The following is a 21,558-nucleotide window of genomic DNA, read 5'->3' as shown; positions in this document are numbered from 1 at the left end:
TGCTTAATTTTGCATTTCAAATTTGATTGGCTAAAGTCCAGAGCAAGTCAGGCTTCCTTGCAGGCGAAAAACTTTTTTTTTTTTAAAAAAAAATTTTTTTTTTTCAACGTTTTTTTTAATTTATTTTTGGGACAGAGAGAGACAGAGCATGAACGGGGGAGGGGCAGAGAGAGAGGGAGACACAGAATCGGAAACAGGCTCCAGGCTCCGAGCCATCAGCCCAGAGCCTGACGCGGGGCTCGAACTCACGGACCGCGAGATCGTGACCTGGCTGAAGTCGGACGCTTAACCGACTGCGCCACCCAGGGGCCCCGAAAAACTTTTTTTTTTTTTATTTTTTAAAAAATTTTTTTTTTCCACGTTTATTTATTTTTGGGACAGAGAGAGACAGAGCATGAACGGGGGAGGGGCAGAGAGAGAGGGAGACACAGAATCGGAAACAGGCTCCAGGCTCTGAGCCATCAGCTCAGAGCCCGACGCGGGGCTCGAACTCACGGACCGTGAGATCGTGACCTGGCTGAAGTCGGACGCTTAACCGACTGCGCCACCCAGGCGCCCCCCGAAAAACTTTTTTTAAAAAAAATTTTAACATAATAATTTCTAAAAGCTTGCTTTTATGAGTCAAAATTTGTCTTTCAACAGAGAGGTCCAGATTGAGAGCGGAACTTGGGGCATAAGCACATGCTGCAAGGATCTGAGGGGAGTGGGGCAGGCAGTCTTGTCCCCGGCTGGGGCTGGGGGAGTCTGGGACATAGCTTAGGACATGGAATGCCTTCGATGGGCCAGAGGAGCCTGGGGCCAAGATGAGAGGACACAGAGAGTGGGCACCAGGCACTGGAGCTGTGGCAAGGGACCATACACATCCTGCTGGTTCCCCCAAAATAGATGAGACCAACTGCACTTTGGGGAACACTAGCACAAGGTTTCCAGAGACTGGGAAGGACGAGTGATATTTCAGTAGGGACCAGCATGAGAATCTGGGGCCCCTCTCCCAGGGCAGTGAGGATGGAGAGGCTTCGCCCTGACACAGGTGTGGGAGGTGAAACCCTCATGGCCTCAATGAGGAGTCTGGCCTTCGACTTGACTTTTTGCTTTGTTGGTTTTCATGTACCAAAAGGACCAGGGCTCTACAGCAAGATGCAAAAGAACAAAAAGTTATCATTTTGCATCTCTGGGTTGTTCTGCATAAATTCTGACCTCACCTTATTTTGGCTTCTCCAGAGAAAGGGAACACAGGAACCCTAAGAGCACACCTCGTACATACTGTGGGAGATGCATGCAAGACAGAAAGCAGGACAGCAGGACACAGAACAGCTTTGTGGCCAGTGGGAAGCCCTCGCCTTCCCTGGGTTTAGCTGAGTGTGGCTGAAAGCTCATGTGGTGGCAAACAATTTATGGCTTCTGACAGTGTCTCCTCCTTGCCCCGTATTTCCCTCACTATGTGACCACTGGCAAGTCAGTGACTTGTGTGCCTCAGCTTCCCTAGTGTCATGGGACACGGTCAATACTAATGGATGCTGAAGGGGCCTCTGGTAGAAAGGGGACACATTTTGGGAGAAGGTAAAAACATTTATGGCTGAGCATGAACTCACACTGGTCCTGCCACCATGTTTAACACTACGTCTACCTCACCCTCACCCCACCATCCTGAGCCTTCCACAGCCCACGTGTCTTATGTCAGAGAACACAGACAACTGCCTATGGCCAAAAGCACAGCTGCACATGGGGAGAGTTGCACTAAAATTTCCTGATGGGAGCATTAACAGTGAAGGGGAGAATTTCATAAATTTAGTATGGGCCCGTTGTCTGATGTGCTTTAGTGTCATTTTTTTCCTGCACTCCACCGCTGAAAACATCAGTCTAAAGTACCATTTTCAACACATCGCTAACTCACACCTCCTTTCTTAAGGATCTACAATGACCTCCTATTGCCTTTCAAAGGAAATCCAAATGCCTTGGGCTGGTTTTCAAGGGCATCTATTATCTCACAGTCATCTTTCATTGCTGAACAACTACAATGTGCCTCCCACTTTACAGATATCATCTAATCTAATCCATACAAGTAAGAAATATTATCACCCCTAACTTGTAGATGAGGCTCAGAGAGGTTAAGAGACATGTCCAAGGCTGCAAGCTACCAGGCACTACCAAGACTAAACCCGTATTTGCTTAAGTTTAAAGATTCTCAATAGCATACTGTTTAAGCTTGTCAAATCACTATGTTGTGCACCTGAAACTAGTGTAACATTGTGTGTCACTTACTCAAATAAAAACTTTTAGTGTTTATTTATTAGACCTAATCCTCTGCTTTGCCTGATCTCCCATTACTCACTGGCATAGCCTCATGAAAGGGGGACCTCATTCCTTTGAGAAATGTTGGTCTTCAACCTAAAATGACAGAATTAGATCTAATTTTTCGAGAACACCACTCCAAGCAATACCTGTTGGCCTTTATTATCTTCAACCACATAGTCTTTTTTGTTGTTGTTGTTTTTGTTTTGTCTTTTTTTTTAACTGCATAGTCTTGTGATGTTCATATTGATTTCACATGTATGCATCTTGGGTCTTCAACAAAGCCAAACACTTCTTTCAGAGGACCTGGACTCTGTTTTTTTTTTTTTTTTTTGTATTGTTTGCAGTGTCTGTAACAGGTTAGGCAGGCCAATTGCTGTGCTTTGCTCCTAATAAGAACCACTTACATTGAGCTTTCACTCAAATTATATCATTTATTCCTCAGAACAGGTTTACAGATTAGGCAGAACAGGAATACCTGCCATTTTTGGGATAAGGCAGTTGTGGCCAAGGAAGCTTCAATGGTGAAGAGCTGAGTGGCAGTGGAGGAGGAAAAACTCAGGGCTTAGGGCCCTCATCCACTGGTCTGCTGGTGACTATGGTTAACTTCCTGCGGGCCGACTTCCTCAGGGTTTTTGCCTGGTGGTGCCTGTCTGCTTGCTGGCTGCTTTGTATTTTCGGTCATGACTCTCCTTCCTGATTAATCTTCCTTCTGATTCATGCACAGGCTCTCCACTGTGGATTTTAGTTCCTGCTTCATCTACATCCTTCATAGCACCCGCTGCCATGGACCCCACAGATGCCTAATTGAGGAAATGCCTGTTTAATCAATGAGTGACTTGTGTCACATTTCTGTTGATTTTTTTTTTTTCAACGTTTATTTATTTTTGGGACAGAGAGAGACAGAGCATGAACGGGGGAGGGGCAGAGAGAGAGGGAGACACAGAATCGGAAACAGGCTCCAGGCTCTGAGCCATCAGCCCAGAGCCCGACGCGGGGCTCGAACTCACGGACCGCAAGATCGTGACCTGGCTGAAGTCGGACGTTTAACCGACTGCGCCACCCAGGCGCCCCAACATTTCTGTTGATTTTTAGGAACAAGCTAAGGCAGCATTTTCCAAAATGTGCATTCAGTTCATATATTCCATGAAGAAAAGTTTTCAGGGTCAGATAAGTTTGGGAAATGCCACAATGGAAAACAGTTTACATGAGCAATATTTAAGGGCTGGGTGTTGCTCTAAAGAGATGGGTTAAACCGACTTTATCCTGACACTCCATAAAATCATGTGACCGGGGTTTCTTTTTCCCATGTGACACCTATTACTTGTGGAATACCGCTCTAGGGAGCTCATGTACTAGCTGAGGGGGAAGGTGCTTCCCCCTGGAAAGCTCACACATGAAAGGATGCACCATGCCAGGAAAGAAGATAAAACACAAGTGAAGGAAATTAGGCTTAGAACAACTAAGCAAATATCAGGCTACCGAAAGGGGATCTGTAGTATGGAAACACTGTTCACAGCGGCTCCTCCGTGCTAGCCGCAGATATGACATTACCTATGGTGATTAATGTAAAATAAGTGCCTTTCTACAACCACAGCCATGAAGAACAGTTCAGATGAAACTTAGCTGGGCCCAGTGGGTTTCCCGTGCTGGCACGTAGAAGGGGAGCATGCAGGTGCCTTGGACCATCATGCATGCCTCCTTGTACTCCCACATCAGGATGGTACCAGCAGGTAAGTGATGGCCAGGAGCATTTTGTTCAAAGCAGCCGTATGAATTGTCTGTGCAGTGGAATGTGAGACGTGTGGATATACAGAGTCCAATTGTCTTGTGGGGTTCAGGAAAAGGAATCTCACCGCCCTCCTTAAGATGACGTGGGCCAGCCAAGTCACAGTAAAAACAGATGCTGGGGAGGTTCAGCCATAGAATGCTACCTCCTATCTTTGTGATTTTCATTCTGCAGACTCATTTTATTTTTAAAGGGTGTGTGTCTGTATTCATCTCAGGGAAAATGTTAAATCTTACTTTTACTCCAACTGATACATTCCTTTCCAGCAGACAGCAGTAACAGGCATCGTGGCTAATACATAGCTTGTCACTTCTGCATTCCCTCTGCACAGAGAAGCAGGGAGTTGAAACTCTGTGGCTTTAGGCAACTTAAACTTTTAGGCCTGCTGTAGTAGACTTGTGCTCCCTTCCTTGGTGAGGGGCCCTGGATAGCTGCTGGAAGCTTCCTCCACGAGAGCTTCCTTTCATCACCAAGAAGTTCAAGTCTTTGTAATTATCTCAGTGACATTTAAAAAGAATTTCCTCCAAGCACTTTATAACTGTACCTCTCTTAGATGAGGTTTAGCCTCATCCAGAAGCTCCAGGATTCACATTTCAGCATGAAAATAAGACCCAACATTCATGAATTAAACCTTCAAAGTCACAAAGAGACTGGAGGAAGGGTTGTTCATGGACACTAACACTTTTTATGCATCTCCACTGCCCTTTGCCATGTCCCTGGTACCTAGTTATTTCTTAAAACTAAATATTCTGGAATTTCTCAACAAATTATAGCATTAGGATGGCTTCTCAACTCCTTATTTTGTTTCACTCCTGTACTTTTTTGTTTCAAGTTACTCCCATTAGAATGCCAGTTCCCTGAAGACAGGGACCTCTCCTGTCAGATAATTGCTGTATTCCAGAGCTAAGCCCCTTGGCAGATGCTCAGTAAATATTTGTGGAATGAACAAAATGAGTGAGTGAATGAATGAAATTATGAAGAAGGAATAACAATTTAGATTCTGGGAAAGTCAGGGTTATATCAACCTGTGGCTTTTATAGGTTGATGTTGCTAAGGGCCTTCCTGTTATATTGGGAGACAGAGACAGAAATAGAGAGAGATGGGGGAGGAGGTAAGCATCATGAAAAGGAGAGAAAAAGGCAGGAGAGATGGAGAGATGGTTTATTTTGGGACGAATGGAGAGATCTCAGTGAAGGGCAGAAAGGTACTATAGGAAATGAGCACTTAGGGGAAATTCTCAATGCTTCTGCAAAAAGCCTTAGCCTCCTGAGAGGAGGAGACTGGAAGGGGAAAAACCTGAGGGAATTTAGGAGCCAGTCTATGAACTCCAGATAAAAACACAGTCGCTTTTGGGTGTGAGGATGTCGTGAGTCACAGGTACAAAGCAGGCAACGTAGATTGTGCAGGCCCTTAGCAGTGCTCCCCTTTCACTGCCAGGGTTTGCAAAAGTGACTTCGGTTTTATTTCAGAGCCTATTTAGAAATTTGGGCCCCAAAGTGGTACAGAGGGCTGTAGGCAAAAAAACTTAAATCCTATGATCCATGGTAATGCCAAATGTTTATACACCCAAGGAGAAACTGTATTTTATTCTTTCTTTAGCAATCAAAGTCTACCCTTACAGTTCCAGGGACTTGAGAAGTTTGCTTTCAACCCTCTCTCGAGAATCTCCATGCACTGAATTACTCTTTAATTTCCCCCTTTCCCCTTTAAAGTAGGAATAGCAGTGGTTTTTATTGGTACCTTATAATGCTTTTATATGAGGCACCTAAATTTTCCACATAGATACTCATCATAGCTATAAAAGGTTTCATTATTATTTGTAGGTTGATGCTAATTTTTCTTTTTATATTTTCACAAAGAAAATGCAGTTAAGAAGGTTTTATTAATATTTATAGTCCTTGTTCCTCTAATCCGTGACAAACTGCCAAAAGGTAGGATTCTAAGCATGTCTAATCCATAACACTCCTTTGCCCCTGATTTATGGGTGGTCACTCTTCCCAGGTGGTGAACTGCCCTGCCTAGTTATTGCCTCCTAGTTATTAGGGAGACCTGATCTAGAGGTTATTTCCAGGCGGTGATGTGTACAGCATACCGAAAGTTGAGATAGAGATTTTTGGACAATGAAAGACGAAGTGTCTGTACTTCAAAGGGAGCTCTGTAATTAGGAGAACTGTGAGGAGGGGACAGAGTGGGGAAGATGATGAACCCAAACAAACCCTGACAGGCTGCCAAGCGGTGGTAGCCTCCAGGCCAGTCCCGCTTTCTGAGGAAGAGGGGTGGGGTGGGGGAGGGCGGGAGGTGTGAGAACCAGACTCCAGGGGATTTATTGTGCTCACTGAGAGAGACGCGGAGGGCGGGAGGGGCTCAGGCTCTTACCTCCGGGCTGGAGTAGTGGGGAGGCTTGCTGCCCTCACTCTCGCTGGAACTGCTCTCCGTCTCCGAGTCAGATCCCGAGCTGCTCTCTGAGTCACTGGAGGAGCTGCTGCTGCCGCTGCTGCTGCCGCTGCTGCTGCCCTTGCTGGAAGGCACAGAGGCTCTGCAGTTGGCCTGCTGGACCACGGCGCTGCCAGCCCACGAGGCCCCCGGGAAGGAGAGGGAAGGAAAACCAAGTGAGCAAACACGAAACACCACCGAGCAAGCTGTCATTCGACCAAAGGAGAGAAGAAGCACACAGGCTGCACGTCTGTCAACCATCACCTGGAACATGAAGGGCCATCATCAGGTCAATGGCCTCCTAATGGTTAAAAAAAAAAAATATATGTATATAAAAATATAATTGGGAATGAAAGCTGGTGCCCCGTGATAGCCTGGCATTAGTTATTTGGTGGCCATTTTAGAAAGGAGGGTGCTGTCATTTCAGAATGACTGTTTCTGGGAATGGCTTTGCAAATGCACCCTCTAGAATCCAATTGTCTACAAAAACGCAAGGAAATCCAAAATGCTTGAAATATTTTGTGAAGATTGAAAATGTCTGTTTGCTTTATTTTAGGAAGTGGGCTATGAGGAAGGGCACAGCATTCTTCTCTGTGCTTTCATGGCCTGCTGGAAGGTTCTGGAGACTGTGGGATCATCAAAGTTATAGTCCTGTTTCCTACCTCTTCCTGCCCATGGAGTTGACTGCTGGAGTCTTTGTAGGAGCTGGCTTACTTTATAAACAGTAACTTTCCTTTGAACTCTTTGTTAAAGAACTAAAGATCCATCCCTTACACATTTTTATATATTCCAGATTTTAAAATGTAACCCCAGTGCAGTGGCTTATAGCAATAGCATTTCAAATTTATGCTCAATATTCATATCCATTCTGAAATTTGCCAGAAGTCATTATATACTCAAAGACAACAGGAAAAATTGACACTTTCTAATGGTAATTAACCACAAAAATTCAAAGAGCACATATGCACCCAAGGAGTGCTCGAGCCAAAAAGAAAGTTTCAGTACTCACATCATATTCAACATCTTCAAAGTCCTTTATTAACTGTATTGCAACATGCCTGAATCTATTCTTTTGAGGTCAAATTCTGAACCCATGAAATGCAGTGATCACTTTTGAATGTTGAGTCAGCAAATATCTGCTGGCCACTTCCAACTGTGACTATACTGCTTCATCAGGACTGGACATTAGTGAAGGCCAGGGGTGGGGGAACTTGTCAGCGTTTATGGCCTTAAGTGCAAAGCAGCCTGGACAAGGTGAAGGACCCTTTCACCCACCCCTTAAATCCTGGACTAGTGTTTTGCCCAAGGACAGATTCTCATAAATCCTCAGCATGGGGGCAGGAAGGGGGGTTAATATTCGCTGGAGCCTTGCTTCTTTAGAAGAATGACAAGCAACTATCTTGTAGGATACAGCGGAAAATAGAGGCATCGGTTTGAACTGCAGGGTTCGAGGAAAATGGAGCTGGAACATAACCTTCCCTAGTGGTTTTTATTTCTTTCACCAATGTCATGGTCTGTACCTACTGTCTGACAAAATTCTTCAACATCAGACAACATAGGCACATTTATGCCTCGCCTGAGCTGTAGTGGTTTCTTTACCAGACTATCGTTCGTGTCTGGTGCTGAGGGAGGAATCCTGGATCTTTAGAAAAAGGTGGGGAAGGGAAAGTTAACGATCAAAGGGCTGTAATATTTCTTTCTTTCTTTATGAACCAAAATCCATTTTTCCTGTACAGATGGGTACTATCAGTGGGGTCATAAAACAAACAAACAAAAAAGGCTATAGATCCTGACCAAACATGAACATCTGAGATCCATAATAGTTTGTCAGTAGGCCCCCAAAACACTGGGGGAAAAACTCCAAACAACTAAACAATACCACTTCCCCAAAATACAACCCCCAACCTTAAAACTCAAAACAAAAACAAAAACAAAAACCAAACCCCCAAAGCAACACATATTGGAAGAAAGAGATAGGTCTCCCTGCCATACTTTGGAATGGCATTTGCTGAAGATGGGGAAATTATGATGAATAAAGAGCATTTTGATTGATTTTATATGATGGTCAAAGGCTTTGATCACTGAGCAGTACATTCTACTTGCTTTAATTCAAACAACAAAAACATGTGATGCTGGTGCTGTGTGTACCTGGGCGTTGTGTGTGCGGCAGAAGCAGCAATGTGTGTGCAGTTCCCTGGGGCCTGCACCACAAAGTGATTGACTGTCTTTTGAAAAGCGGCACTTTAATTTCTGAGAAAATGTCCATTAAACAGTTACCATGCTGCCTTCCTTTTATGACTGCTGTCCTGGAGTAATGAGACATACTAGCCCAAGGAGAGAGAATCTCTGATCTGAAGAAGACGGGCAGAAAAGCCTTATGCTTTTATGTTTTCCTTCCTTAAATTAGGAAATTCACTTAAAATGACAGTTTTACTGGCATAACTATTATTTGTTTTGAAAACAGTTGAGACAGCCAGGACTTTTAGGTGTTCCTTCGTGCTTTGGTTGTGAGGCTGTGAGGCTTACCATGCTTCTGGGGTCAGAATCAAATATATTCATGTTTCAATGGTCTGGGTAGAGAATATGTCACCAGAAACAATCCATGTCAAGGATGGGAGCCTGGAAAGACTGTCATGGCTCCAGCTGAGGGATCAAGATAACTATTCTAACCTCCATGAAGGCTGCTCCAGTAACTAGTCTTAGTGCAGGTCCTTGAGGGACAGTTAGTCGATCTGGCCCTGGCATAACGAATGTTATAGCCATGAATGCAGGAAGCTGCTTTGTCTCTGTGGGCTGCTGCAGCAGGGAGGGGAGGGGGCACAACAGAGGAGGAAGCTGGGGACCGTCATCACTGCAGACTAATATTAATATAGAAGGCTGAGAGCAGTTAAACTAGGAGGGCTCTTGGGAGTCATGGAATCGAGAAGATGGAAAAAGACGTACCAGAAAGACCTTCTGGAAAGAAGACTTCAGGCTTAACATATTTGAAGTTGCAAACTGAGCATGTTAGTGTGCCAACTAGTTGTCATGTTTCCATACCAAAGATATTAAAAAAATATGAACTTAACTAAAAATTAACTTTTTCCTAAAATGATAACACAGATCAGTTGACATGATGACACAGCCCTGGACGATATTTAGGAGAGCTTTTGACCTCTATGTCATTTCAGGAAGACAGTGCCATTGAGTCTGCAGATGTGACAACATTACTGAGATAATGGAATAAAAGTCTTTGCATCATTAAACTTAGCACAGTGCCTGGGACATAATGGGGCATTTACATGTGATTACTGAATGAAAAAATCAATAGAGAAAATCTATCATTGGGTTAATGAGTTTAAAAAAGGGATTTAACCTTTCAAAAGGGTTATAATCTCTCTTTTCCAATAAAGAAAATTAAAAAAAAAGTTTTTTTTTTTTTTTTTTTTTTTTTTTTTTTAATGTTTAATGCTTGAGAGACAGAGTGTGAACAGGGTAGGGGCAGAAAGAGAGGGAGACACAGAGTCTGAGGCAGGCTCCAGGCTCTGAGCTGTCAGCACAGAGCCTGATGTGGTGCTCAAACTCCCGAACCGTAAGATCATGACCTGAGCCAAAATCAGACGCTTAACCAACTAAGGCACCAAGGCGCTCCAAAAGAAAATATTTAAAGGGATTTTAGCACCTCTTGTGATCCTCCAACTTTCTTTTTTTTTTTTTACCATAGGATTTTTTTTTAATTTCAAGTTTGTATTTAAATTCTAGTCAGTTAACATATATGGCAAAATTGGTTTCAGGTGTAGAATTTAGTGATTCATCACTTAAATATAATACCCAGTGCTCATCACAACAAGTGGCTTCCTTAATACCCATCACCCATTTAGCCTGTCCCCTGCCCACTTCCCCTCCAGCAATCCTCAGTTTGTTTTCTATAGTTATGAGTCTCTTATGATTTGCTTCCCCCCTCTCTCTTTTTCTGTTCCCCTATGTTCATCTGTTTCTTAAATTTCACATATGAGTGAAATCATGTGGTATTTGTCTTTCTCTGACTGATTTATTTCACTTAGCACAATACACTCTAGCTCTGACCACATCATTGCAAATGGCAAGATTTCATTCTTTTTATTTTTTTTATTTTTTAACGTTTATTTATTTTTGAGACAGAGAGACACAGAGAATGAACGGGGGAGGGTCAGAGAGAGAGGGAGACACAGAATCCGAAGCAGACTCCGGGCTATGAGCCGTCAGCACAGAGCACGACGTGAGGCTCGAACTCACAGACCGCGAGATCATGACCTGAGCTGAAGTCGGACGCTCAATCGACTGAGCCACCCAGGCGCCCTGATTTCATTCTTTTTGATGGCTAATATTCCATTGTGTGTATATGTATATATATGTATGTATGTGGGTATATATATATATGTCTGTGTGTGTGTATATACCTATCTTCCTGAGAGATACATATTCCTGATCCATTCATCTATCAATGGATATTTGTTTGATCTTCTGATTTTAACTTTTTCCTTTCAGAGAATATTGCTTTAAATGTGCTCTAAATTTTTTCTGCTATAATTTAAGCACAGTTCTCTCTTGGATGGTTTATTTCCTTTTTATATTTTGATTTTATGCAATGTTTTGCTGGTTTGTGAACAGTCAAGACCAAAGACACCTTTGAGAGAGTCTCAGCTTGATTCTAAATGATCTGTTGCTGTGTTCCCTCCTTTCCCTGCAGTGACACATTCCTTTCCAAATCTGGCCTGGGTGAAGTCTGAAGGACAGTAAAAGAAAAGATCTGCAACTTAAATGACAAATCCCGGATCTCACAGTGAAGGGTGCTCATGCCTGCCAAGTGTATTGTGGGGCCTGGATACATACCCAAAGTTGTCACAAGCTTTCAACTCACATGTGAAAGGCTCTCTGCCTGGTTGGCACCGTGTGGACAGCCGTGATGCCTAGCAGGGTGCCTCACTTCCTGTGACCACTCCACTTGTACTGGCCAGATGATGGTATTTTAGAAGAGGAGACAGCCCTTTCCCACTCAACACTCTGTACTGATTCCCAAATGCTTGATTTCCAAAGTGTGATCAGTGCCCTGGCAACAATATTCCTTTTCTGATAGCATCTTTATTCATATTAATTAGTCTAAAACTATAACTACATTATGAGAAGTGAAAATGGTAAAAGACGGCACAGGAGGTTCAACATTGCTGAAATTATCTTCCAAAATACAAAACTGATAGGACCGCTGGTTCTGTATAAAATGTTTTTGTTTGCTCTGCTATACCACCAGCAACAAGTCTTCTGGTAAACATGGCTTTTTGAAGCTCTTCACAGTCTGGCCTCAATCAGATCTTCTGCTTCACCTCAATGGGTCTATCCATAAACCTCAGCCATAATAAATTTCTCATAATTTTGACCATCTCTGTTTTAGAATTACATATATCTATAATTATGTAACTAAATATATGTGTGTATGTGTATATATATAAATATATATAAATTCACATATTTATATATATTTAAATTTTTTTAAACTAAAAAATAATAGTTCACCCATTTCTCCCACCCTCCCTTCCCCTACCTCTGGCAACCACTGGAGTAGAACAGAATTATAATAAATAAAAAATAGAATTATATTTTGATTTACTTACAGTGTTTTTGAATTCGTTTCTTTGTACAGATTTTAAATTTTAGTTTTTCTAGGTGCTACATTATACATAACCTATCACAATCTACTGGTATTGTCGTTTGACCAGTTTGAGTGAAGTGTAGAAACCTTATCTTTGTTGTTTTAAATATTTCTTCTATATACATTGGAGAACCACACCAGACAATGTTTTAAATTTTGCTTCAGTTGTCAAATATAATTTAGAAACCCCAAGAAGAGAAAAAAAATTATAGTATTGACCCTATTTTTACTGTTTCCATTGTTCTTCTTTCCTTCTTATACCATTTATTGTATTGAGGCTCCTTCTATTTCCTTTCATTTTCAAGAACTTCCTTCAGTCATTCTTTTTGGGTAGGTCTGCTGGCTACAAATGCTTGTCAATTTCTTTTATCTCAAAATGTCTTCACTTGTCCTTCATTTCTGAAGGAAATTTTCAGTGAATATAGGATTTTAAGTTGACAGGTTTTTTTTTTTTTTTTCTTCTTTCGACCCTTAAGAAAATGATGTGCTAATTCCTTTTGGCCTCCATGGTTTCTGACTCTAGGGTCATTCAAATTTTTTTTATCACTTCACCCCAATAGGTAAGGTTTTTATTTCTCACTGCTTTCAAGAATTTTTTTTTTTTGTTTGTTTGACTTGTTTTCAGAAGCTTGACTATGTTGTGTCTTGGCATTCATTTATTTGGGTTTATTCTGTTTGGGGTTTGCTTAGCTTCAGGAATCTGTTTGCAAAACTTGAAAAAATATCAGCCATTATTTGAAAAAATTTTCAGCTCCACACTCTTTCTCTCCTTCTGGGCCTCTAATGATGCAAATGCTAAATCTTTTGTTATAGTTCTTCAGGTTCTTGAGGCTCTGCCCTTTTTCTTTAGTCTAGTTTCTCTGTTGTTCATACTGGCAATGTCTATCATTCTATCTTCAGGACCACAGTTTCTTTTCTCTGTTATCTTCATTCTCTTTTGGGGCTCACTCACTGAATTTTAAAATTTCAGTTATTGAATTTTTCAGTTTTACAATTCTCATTTGATTTCTCTTTATATCTTTTATTTCTTTGCTGAGACTCTATGTTTTCATTTGTTTCAAGTATGTTCCTAATTGCTTGTTGAAGCATTTTATAATGGTTCCTTTAAAATCCTTGTCAGACAGTTGTAATATTTAGATCATCCACTATTGGCATCTGTTGATTGTCTTTTCTCATTCAAGTTGAGATCTTCCAGTTTCTTGATATGATGAGTGATGTTCTATTGCATGCTGAACATTTTTGGTATTATAAGACTTAGCATTTCAGTAAAAGCGCTTGGTTTAGCAGGCATCCACTAACACAATACCAGCAAGGGGGCAGAGAGGTATCTCTTTACAGTTGGGCAGGGTGGGAGGAAGGAATTCGAGGCTCCTAACTTTGCCTTTTCCTGATGAGGGTGGAAACGTGGTCACTTCTTTCCCCTATGGTGTTTGACTGGAACACAGCAGCTATTGTCTAAAAGTTTTCTTCTTGCTAGGACAGCTGCTTCCTGGTTCTCTTACTAGAGAGAGCTGGCTTTCTTGGGGATTTTATTTTTATTTTTTTAAATTTGTGCCTGTTGGCATTTCCAGGTTGCTGGCCTTTCCAGTATCTGCTCTGGGCTATATGAGGAAAAATGAAGACCTAGTGAACTAACCACCATGCCTTTCTTGGGCCGTAAGTCCCTAGCTGATCTGCTTTCTCTCTTTCTTACAGACTTATGTTTGTTTTATAATATCTAAAGATCTTAGCTGTATTTAGCAGAAGGAATTGGGAAAAGTACGTCAGTATTTTGTTCCAGAATGGGAATGGCCTATATGATATTTACCACGTGGAAAGGAACTCTCTCTCAATACTTCCAACCTCTGTTCTGGTTAATTGTATCAAAAGCTGATGAATGAAACAAACATGCGGGTGTCTGCTGCAGTCCCTGTTCACTATTTAACAACCATTTATAGTGGAAATTGAGCTCAGATTTTAATAGTTTATGTACCAAAGCTAGAAAGGTCCATCACAAAGAATGCATATACCATTGTGAGAAAAATGACTCAAACGGTTGTAAAAATGTTAAGGTTGAAAAGGTGAGTACTTAAAAGTTAAGTTCAGAGTAAATGGTATGAGAATAAGGCATGATATTCGTGTGACATTTGTTAAGAATCCACTTTGTGAAGAGAGTGGACCAAGATGGCAGTGTAGGAAGACTCTGAACTCACCTCCTCCCATGGACTTGCTCATTCTATACTACTACAGATAGAGCAATTCTTCCTGAAGAAGAACTGAGTTCCTAGTGAAATCCTCACAGGAAACAGTAGAAGGACCACACAGAGAAGAGTAGGTGAGACAGAAACACAGTAATGATGGAATGCAATTCCTAGCACGGTGACCTACAGTAGGGAGGGTTATCCCTAAGGGGCCCACAGGGCAGATTCACCCACCTGGGGCAGCAAAACAATAGTGGTTTAACAGTGGCAACTAGACCAAAGTGAAGGAAACCCACTTACTAACTGGAGAGCATCTGTCAATGGGTAGAAACTCTGGAAATCTCTCCAGGGTTGGGGGTGATGGCAAGTGCCACATTTTATGTTCCTCTTCCATCTTGATAGCGTGGGTGAGCAGGATGGATGTACTCTAGTCAAATTGCTAGAGCTGCCCATTGTGTCCCAGGTCCCTGGCCTATACTAGCTTTAGCAGTACCCCCAGGAAGGCCCCAGCGTGACATGCCCTGGGAGCCCCTGGTTCATGCCTGTTACAGCTCCAGCCATCGTGCTTAGGTGGCCCCATGCAGCATGCCCTGGGACCCCACCAGCCCATGCTTGCTCCAGTTTGAGCTATCCTGCCAAGGTAGCCTTGGCATGATAAGTCCAGAGAAGTCCTGGTTCACACTTGCTCTCCCCCAGCCATCCCATAAGGGCAGCCAAGGCATGGTGCACCCTTGTACACCACTGCTCATGCCTGCTCTGTCCTGCCAGGGAAGCTCTGGTGCAGCATGCCCCAGGATGCCCTGGCCTCCATTAGCTCCCAGTGTGGGACTTCTTGGCCTGTGCTCACTCCAACTGCAGCCATCCCATCAGGACAGTTTTGATGCAGAATGCTCTGGGAACCCCTGGCCTGCACCTGCTCCAGTTCCAGTGGCCTGCCAAAGCTACCAGACACATGCAGTCTACACAGGGGATACTCCTATACAAGGCCACTCCTTCATACCTGGGAGAGGTAGCTACTCTGTCTAATTAATAGAAACGAACAGAAGGTAAGACAAAATAAAGAGACAGAGAAACATGTTTCAAAGGAAAGAACAACATAAAACCATAAAAAGATCCTGGTGAAACAGAGATAAGTAATTTACCTGGTAAAGAGTTCAAAGTAATGGTCATATAAACACTCATCAAACTTGGGAGAAGAACGAAGGAACACAGTGAGAATTTCAACAAAGAGTTAGAAAATATAAGAAAGAAAGAACCAATAAGAGTTGTAGAATACAATAACTGAAGTGAAAAATACACTAGAGGGAATCAACAGCAGATTAGATGACACAGAAAAATGAATTAGTGACCTGGAAGACTGAATAGTGGAAATCACCCCATCAGAACTCTGATTTTCAGCAGAAACTTTGCTGGTCAGAAGGGAATGGCAGGATATATTTAAAGTTCTGAAAAGGGGAAAAAAACAAAAACACTACCTGTCAAGATTATCACTCAGAATTGAGGATAGAGTTTCCCAGATAAGCAAAAACTAAAGGAGTTCATCACCACTAAACTCGCCTCACAAGAAATGTTAAAGGGTCTTCTTTAAGTAGACAAGAAAAGGCTGCAAGTAGAAAAAAGAAAATATATGAAAGAAAAAAACTCACTGGTTAAAAAAAAAAACCCTCACTGGTAAGGACAAATATATAGTAAAGGCAGTGGATCAGCCACTTAGAAAGCTAGTATGAAGATTGAAAGACAAAAATAGTAAATCAACTATAACTACAATAAATAGTTAAGGGATACAAAAAAAAAGATGTAAAATATGATGTCAAAAACATAAAATGTAGTGTAGGGATTTTAGAATGCATTCAAATTTAAGTAATTATCAGTTTAAAATACATTGCTACAGAGGTGCCTGGGTGGCTCAGTCGGTTGAGCATCTGACTGTGGCTCAGGTCATGATCTCACAGTTTGTGAGTTCGAGCTCCACATTGGGCTCTGTGCTGACAGCTCAGAGCCTGGAGCCTGCTTCTGATCCTGTGTCTCCCTCTCACTCTGTTCCTCCCCACTCGCACTCTATCTCTCTCTCAAGAATAAACAAACATTAAAAAAAAAAATACACTGCTATATATATAGGACAATATGGGTTAAGATATATGAACTTCATGGAAACCACAAACCAAAATCCTACAATAGATACACAAAAAAATAAAGATTAAGGAACACAAACATAAAGCTAAAGAAAGTTATCAAATCACAGAGGAAGAAAGCAAAAGAACAGAATGAGAACTACAAAAAAATCCATGAAAAAATGAAAAAAAAATAAATACATACCTATCATTAATTGCTTTAAATGTAAATGGACTAGATGCTCCAATCAAAATACACAGAGTGGCTCAAAGGGTAAAAAAACCAAGACCCATTTATATGCTGTCTACAAGCAACTCACTTCATATCTAAAAACACACACAGACAGAAAATGAAGGAATGGAGAAAGATATTCCATGCAAATAAAAATAAAAAGAAAGCTGAAGTAGCAATACTCATATCAGACTAAATAGACTTCAAAACAAAGACTGTAACAAAAGACAAAGAAGGGCATTACATAATGATAAAGATGGCAATCCAAGAAGAGGATATAACATTCATAAATATATATTTATTTGGGTGCATCCAACATAGGAGCATCTAAATATATAAAGAAAATATTAACGGAAATAAAGAACAAATTCACAGTAATACAATAATATTAGGGGACTTTAAAAGCCCAGTTATATGAATGCATAGATCATACAGCAGAAAATTAATGAGGAAACATTGGCCTTAACACATTAGGCCAGATGAACTCACATACAGAATATTTTATCTGCAAACGTTCATCTCCAGTGCATATGGAATATTATCCAGGATAGATCACATGCTAAGTCACAGAATAAACCTCAATAAATTCTAGAAGACTGAAATCATATCAAGCATCTTTTGTGAGCAGAACTGTATGAATTAGAAATCAATTACAAGAAGAAAATGAAAAAACACAAACATTTGGAGACTAAACAATATGCTACTAAACAACCAACGGATCAATGAAGAAATCAAAAAGGAAATTAAAAAAACACCTTGAGATAAATGAAATGGAATCACAAATTCCCCAAATCTATGGGATGAAGCAAAAGCAGTCCTAAGGACAACACAGGCCAACCTCAAGAAACAAGAAAAATCTCAAGTAAACAATCCAACCTATACTTAAAGGAAGTAGAAAAAGAAAAACAAATAAAGCCTAAAGTTAGTAGAAGGAAAGAAATAATAAAGATCAGAGTGGAAGTAAATAAAATTGAGACTTAAAAAAATTGAAAGATCAATGAAACTAAAAGCTGGTTCTTTGAAAAGATAAAGAAAATCAATAAACCTCTAGCCAGACTCATCAAGAAAAAAAAGAGAGTTGGCCCAAATAAATAAAACCAGAGATTAAAGAGGGGAAGTTGCAGCTGACACTACAGAAATACAAAAGATCATGAGGGTGCTATGAACAAGTGTAAGCCAACAAATTGAAAAACCTACAAGAGGTAGATAGACAACTGGAAATAAACAACCTTCTAAGATTGAATCATGAAGAATTGAAAATCTGAATAGACCAATTACAAGTAGCAAAACTGAATTAGTAATTTAAAAATTCCCAAAAACCAAAAGTCAAGGACCTGATGCCTTCACAGGAGAATTCTACCAATGACTTAAAGAAGAGTTAGTACTGCTCCTCAAATTACTCAAAAAAGCAGAAGGAATGCTTCCAAACTCATTTTATGAGGCCAGCATTACCTTGATACCAAAACCAAAGACACCAGAAAAAGAAAATTACAGCCAATACCCATAATGAAGACAGATGCAAAAACCTTCAACAAAATATTAGCAAACAGAATTCAACAATATATTAAGAGAATCACACCATGGTCAAGTTTAGGGATGCAAAGGTGGTTTAGCATCTGTAAATTAATCAATATAGTACACTACATTAACAAAATGAAGGATAAAAATCCTATGATCACTTCAGTAGTACAGATAAAGCATTTGACAAAATTCAACATCCACTTATGATAAAAATTCTCAACAAAGTGCGCATGGAACATACCTCAACACAATAAAGACCATATATGGCAGACCCATAGCTAATATCACACTCAATGGTCAAAAGCTGAAAGCTTTTCCTCTATGATCAGGAAGAAAACAGGGATGCCCACTCTCGCTAACTTTATTCAACTTACTACTGGAAATCCTAGCCACAATAATTATGCAAGAAAGAAATAAAAGGCTCCCAAATCAGAAAGGAAGAAATAAAACTGTCACTATGTGCAGATATTTATAGAAAACCCTAAAGATTCCACCAAAAAACGATTAGAACTAAGAAATGAATTCAGTGAAGTTGCAGAATACAAAACGAACATACTGAAATTGGTTGTGTTTCTGTATGTTAATAACAAGGCGCCAGAGAGAAAAATTAAGGAAATAATCCAATTTATAATGGCATCAAAAAGAATAAAATATCTAGGAATAAATTTAACTAAGCAGGTGGAAGACAGGTACTCTGTATAAGACACTGATGAAAGAAACTGAAGATGAGACAAATAGACGGAAAGATAGACTGTGCTCACAGATGGAAGAATTACTATTGTTAAAATGGTTATACTACTCCAAGCAATCTACAGACTCAATGCAATCCCCACCAAAATACCAATAGCAATTTTTACAGAACTAGAACAAAGAATTTGAAAATTTGTATGGAACCACAAAAGGCCCTAAATAGCCAAAGCAATCTTTTTTTTAAATTTTTTAAATGTTTATTTATTTTTGAGAGTGAGAGACAGAGTATGAGTGTGGATGGGGCAGGCAGAGAGGGAGACACAGACTCCAAAGCAGGCTCCAGGCTCTGAGCTGTCAGCACAGAGCCTGACATGGGGCTCGAACTCATGGACTGTGAGATCATGACCTGAGCCAAAGTCAGATGCTTAACCAACTAAGCCACCCAGGTGCCCTGCCAAAGCAATCTTGAGAAAGAAGAACAAAGCTGGAAGTATCATGCTCTCTGATTTCAAATTATACTACAAAGCTATAGTAACCAAAACAGTATGGTACTGGCATGAAAACAGAGTCATAGATTAATGGACTGGAATAGAGAGTCCAGAAATAAACCTGCACATGTATGGTCAATTAATCTATAACAAAGGAGGCAAGAATATACAATGGGGAAAAGGCAGTTTCTTCAATAGTGTTGGGGGAACTGGACAGCTACATGGAAAAGAATGAAACTGGACTACTTTCTCACTCCATATATAAAAAATAAACTTAAAATGGATTAAAGACTTGAATATAACACCTGAAACCATAAAACTCCTAGAAGAAAATGCAGACAGTAAACTCTTTGACGTTGGTCTTTGCAGTATTTATTTTGTTTGTTTGGTTTTTTTTTTTTTTTTTGGACCAATATCTTCAGGCAAGAGCAACAAAAGCTAAAATAAATAAATGAGATTACATCAAACTAAAAAGCTTTTGCACAGTGAAGGAAACCATCAACAAAATTAAAAGGCAACCCACTAAATAGGAGGAGATATTTGCAAATCATGCATTCGATAAGGGGTTAGTTTCCAAAATATATAAAGAATGTACACAACTGAATATAAAAAACAAAGTAGCTGATAAAAAATGCACAGAGAATTTGAATAAACACTTTTCCAAGGAAGATATCTGGATGGCAATAGGTGTATGAAAGATGCTCAACATCACTCCTCATCAGGGAAATGCAAATCAAAACCACAATGAGATATCACCTTGCACCTGTCACAATGGCCAGTATCAAAAGGACAAGAAATAAGTGTTCTTAAGGATGTAGAGAAAAGAGAACTCTCATACACTGTTGGTGAGAATGTAAACTGATGAAGCTGCTACAGAAAACAGTATGGAGGTTCCTAAAAAAAAGAACTATCATATGATCCAGGAATACCACTTCTAGGTGTTATGTGAAGAAAACCAAGACACAAATTTGAAGATTTATATGCACCTCTATGTTCATTGCAGCATTATTTACAATAGCCAAGATATGGAAGCAACCTGTGTCTATCAACAGATGAATGTATAAAAAAGATGTGACACACACACACACACACACACACACACACACACACACTGGAATATTACTCAGCCATAAAAAAGAATGAAATCTTGCCATTTTGACAACATGGACAGACCCAGAGGGTATAATGCTAAGTGAAACAAGTCAGACAGAGAAAGATCTCCTATGATTTCACTTACATATGGAATCTAACAAAACAAAACAAATGAACAAACAAAAGAAAACAGAAACAGACTCAGACACAGAAAACAAACTGTTGATTAACAGCAGAGGGGGGCAGTCATTGGTGGGCAAAATAGATGAAGAGGATTAGGAGGTACAAACTTCCAGTTATAAAATAAATAGATCACAGGGATGTAATGTCCAGCATAGGGAATATAGCCAATAATACTATAGTAACTTTGTGTGGTGACAGATGGTAACTAGACTTAACATGGACATAATTTGGTAATGTATAAAACTATTGCATTATTATGTACACCTGAAACTAATAGGGTATTGTATATCAGTTATACCTAAAAAAATAATGCTATATTTGATTCAGGAAAAAAAAAAGAACCTACTTTGCTCCACATCAGAGTAATAGCGTGTGTGTGTGTGTGTGTGTGTGTGTGTGTGTGTGTGTGTGTGTGTCTGAAGAGGAGGCAGTTGACAGACATTCCATATTGCACAGAGCCTGGAATAGAGGAGTCAGCTGCTCCAGGCTTCTTCAAGGAAAAATTATAACAATCAGAAACAGTATAGAGTCATAAAAAGTAGATGAAATCAGCTATGAAAACTGTAAAGTAGGTTATAATAGTACTTTTTGACAATGCAAAAACTGCACATTTTTCATTAATCTAGAAAATCAAAGAAAAGCTCTATAAATAAGTCAGAATGGACTACCCAGTATCCAAGTGGAGGGAAATATCCACGTCCCAACATAAAACAGTGACTCAGGGCAATTGGAAAATACTTCCCTCAAGTATTTTTTTTGTTACTCTACACCATTGTTGCCTCCTTATAGGGTAGATACTATTCTGCCTCTTTGTAGGTGAGGACAATAAGATTCCTAATAAGAGACAGAGCTGAGATTCTGTTTCTAGAAATTTGTTCTATG

At 40.3% G+C, this 21,558-nt stretch overlaps 1 protein-coding gene across 3 annotated transcripts in view; it reads right to left on the bottom strand.

Moving 5' to 3' along the window:
- AFF3 (ALF transcription elongation factor 3) overlaps nt 1-21,558 on the bottom strand; it is a 576,751-nt gene that overhangs the window by 46,983 nt on the left and 508,210 nt on the right. For all 3 annotated transcript variants that reach the window (XM_047069771.1, XM_047069769.1, XM_047069770.1), the window contains one exon: nt 6,458-6,644. In XM_047069771.1, coding sequence (XP_046925727.1) covers nt 6,458-6,644 — 187 coding nt within the window. The remainder of the gene's footprint in view (nt 1-6,457; nt 6,645-21,558) is intronic.

This window comes from Lynx rufus, unplaced genomic scaffold (genome assembly GCF_022079265.1).
Source record: "Lynx rufus isolate CCGP_SWC_20201006 ecotype Redwood Valley unplaced genomic scaffold, mLynRuf1.p SCAF_8, whole genome shotgun sequence".
Classification (NCBI taxonomy): domain Eukaryota; kingdom Metazoa; phylum Chordata; class Mammalia; order Carnivora; family Felidae; genus Lynx; species Lynx rufus.
This window is presented reverse-complemented; position numbering and strand designations above follow the sequence as displayed.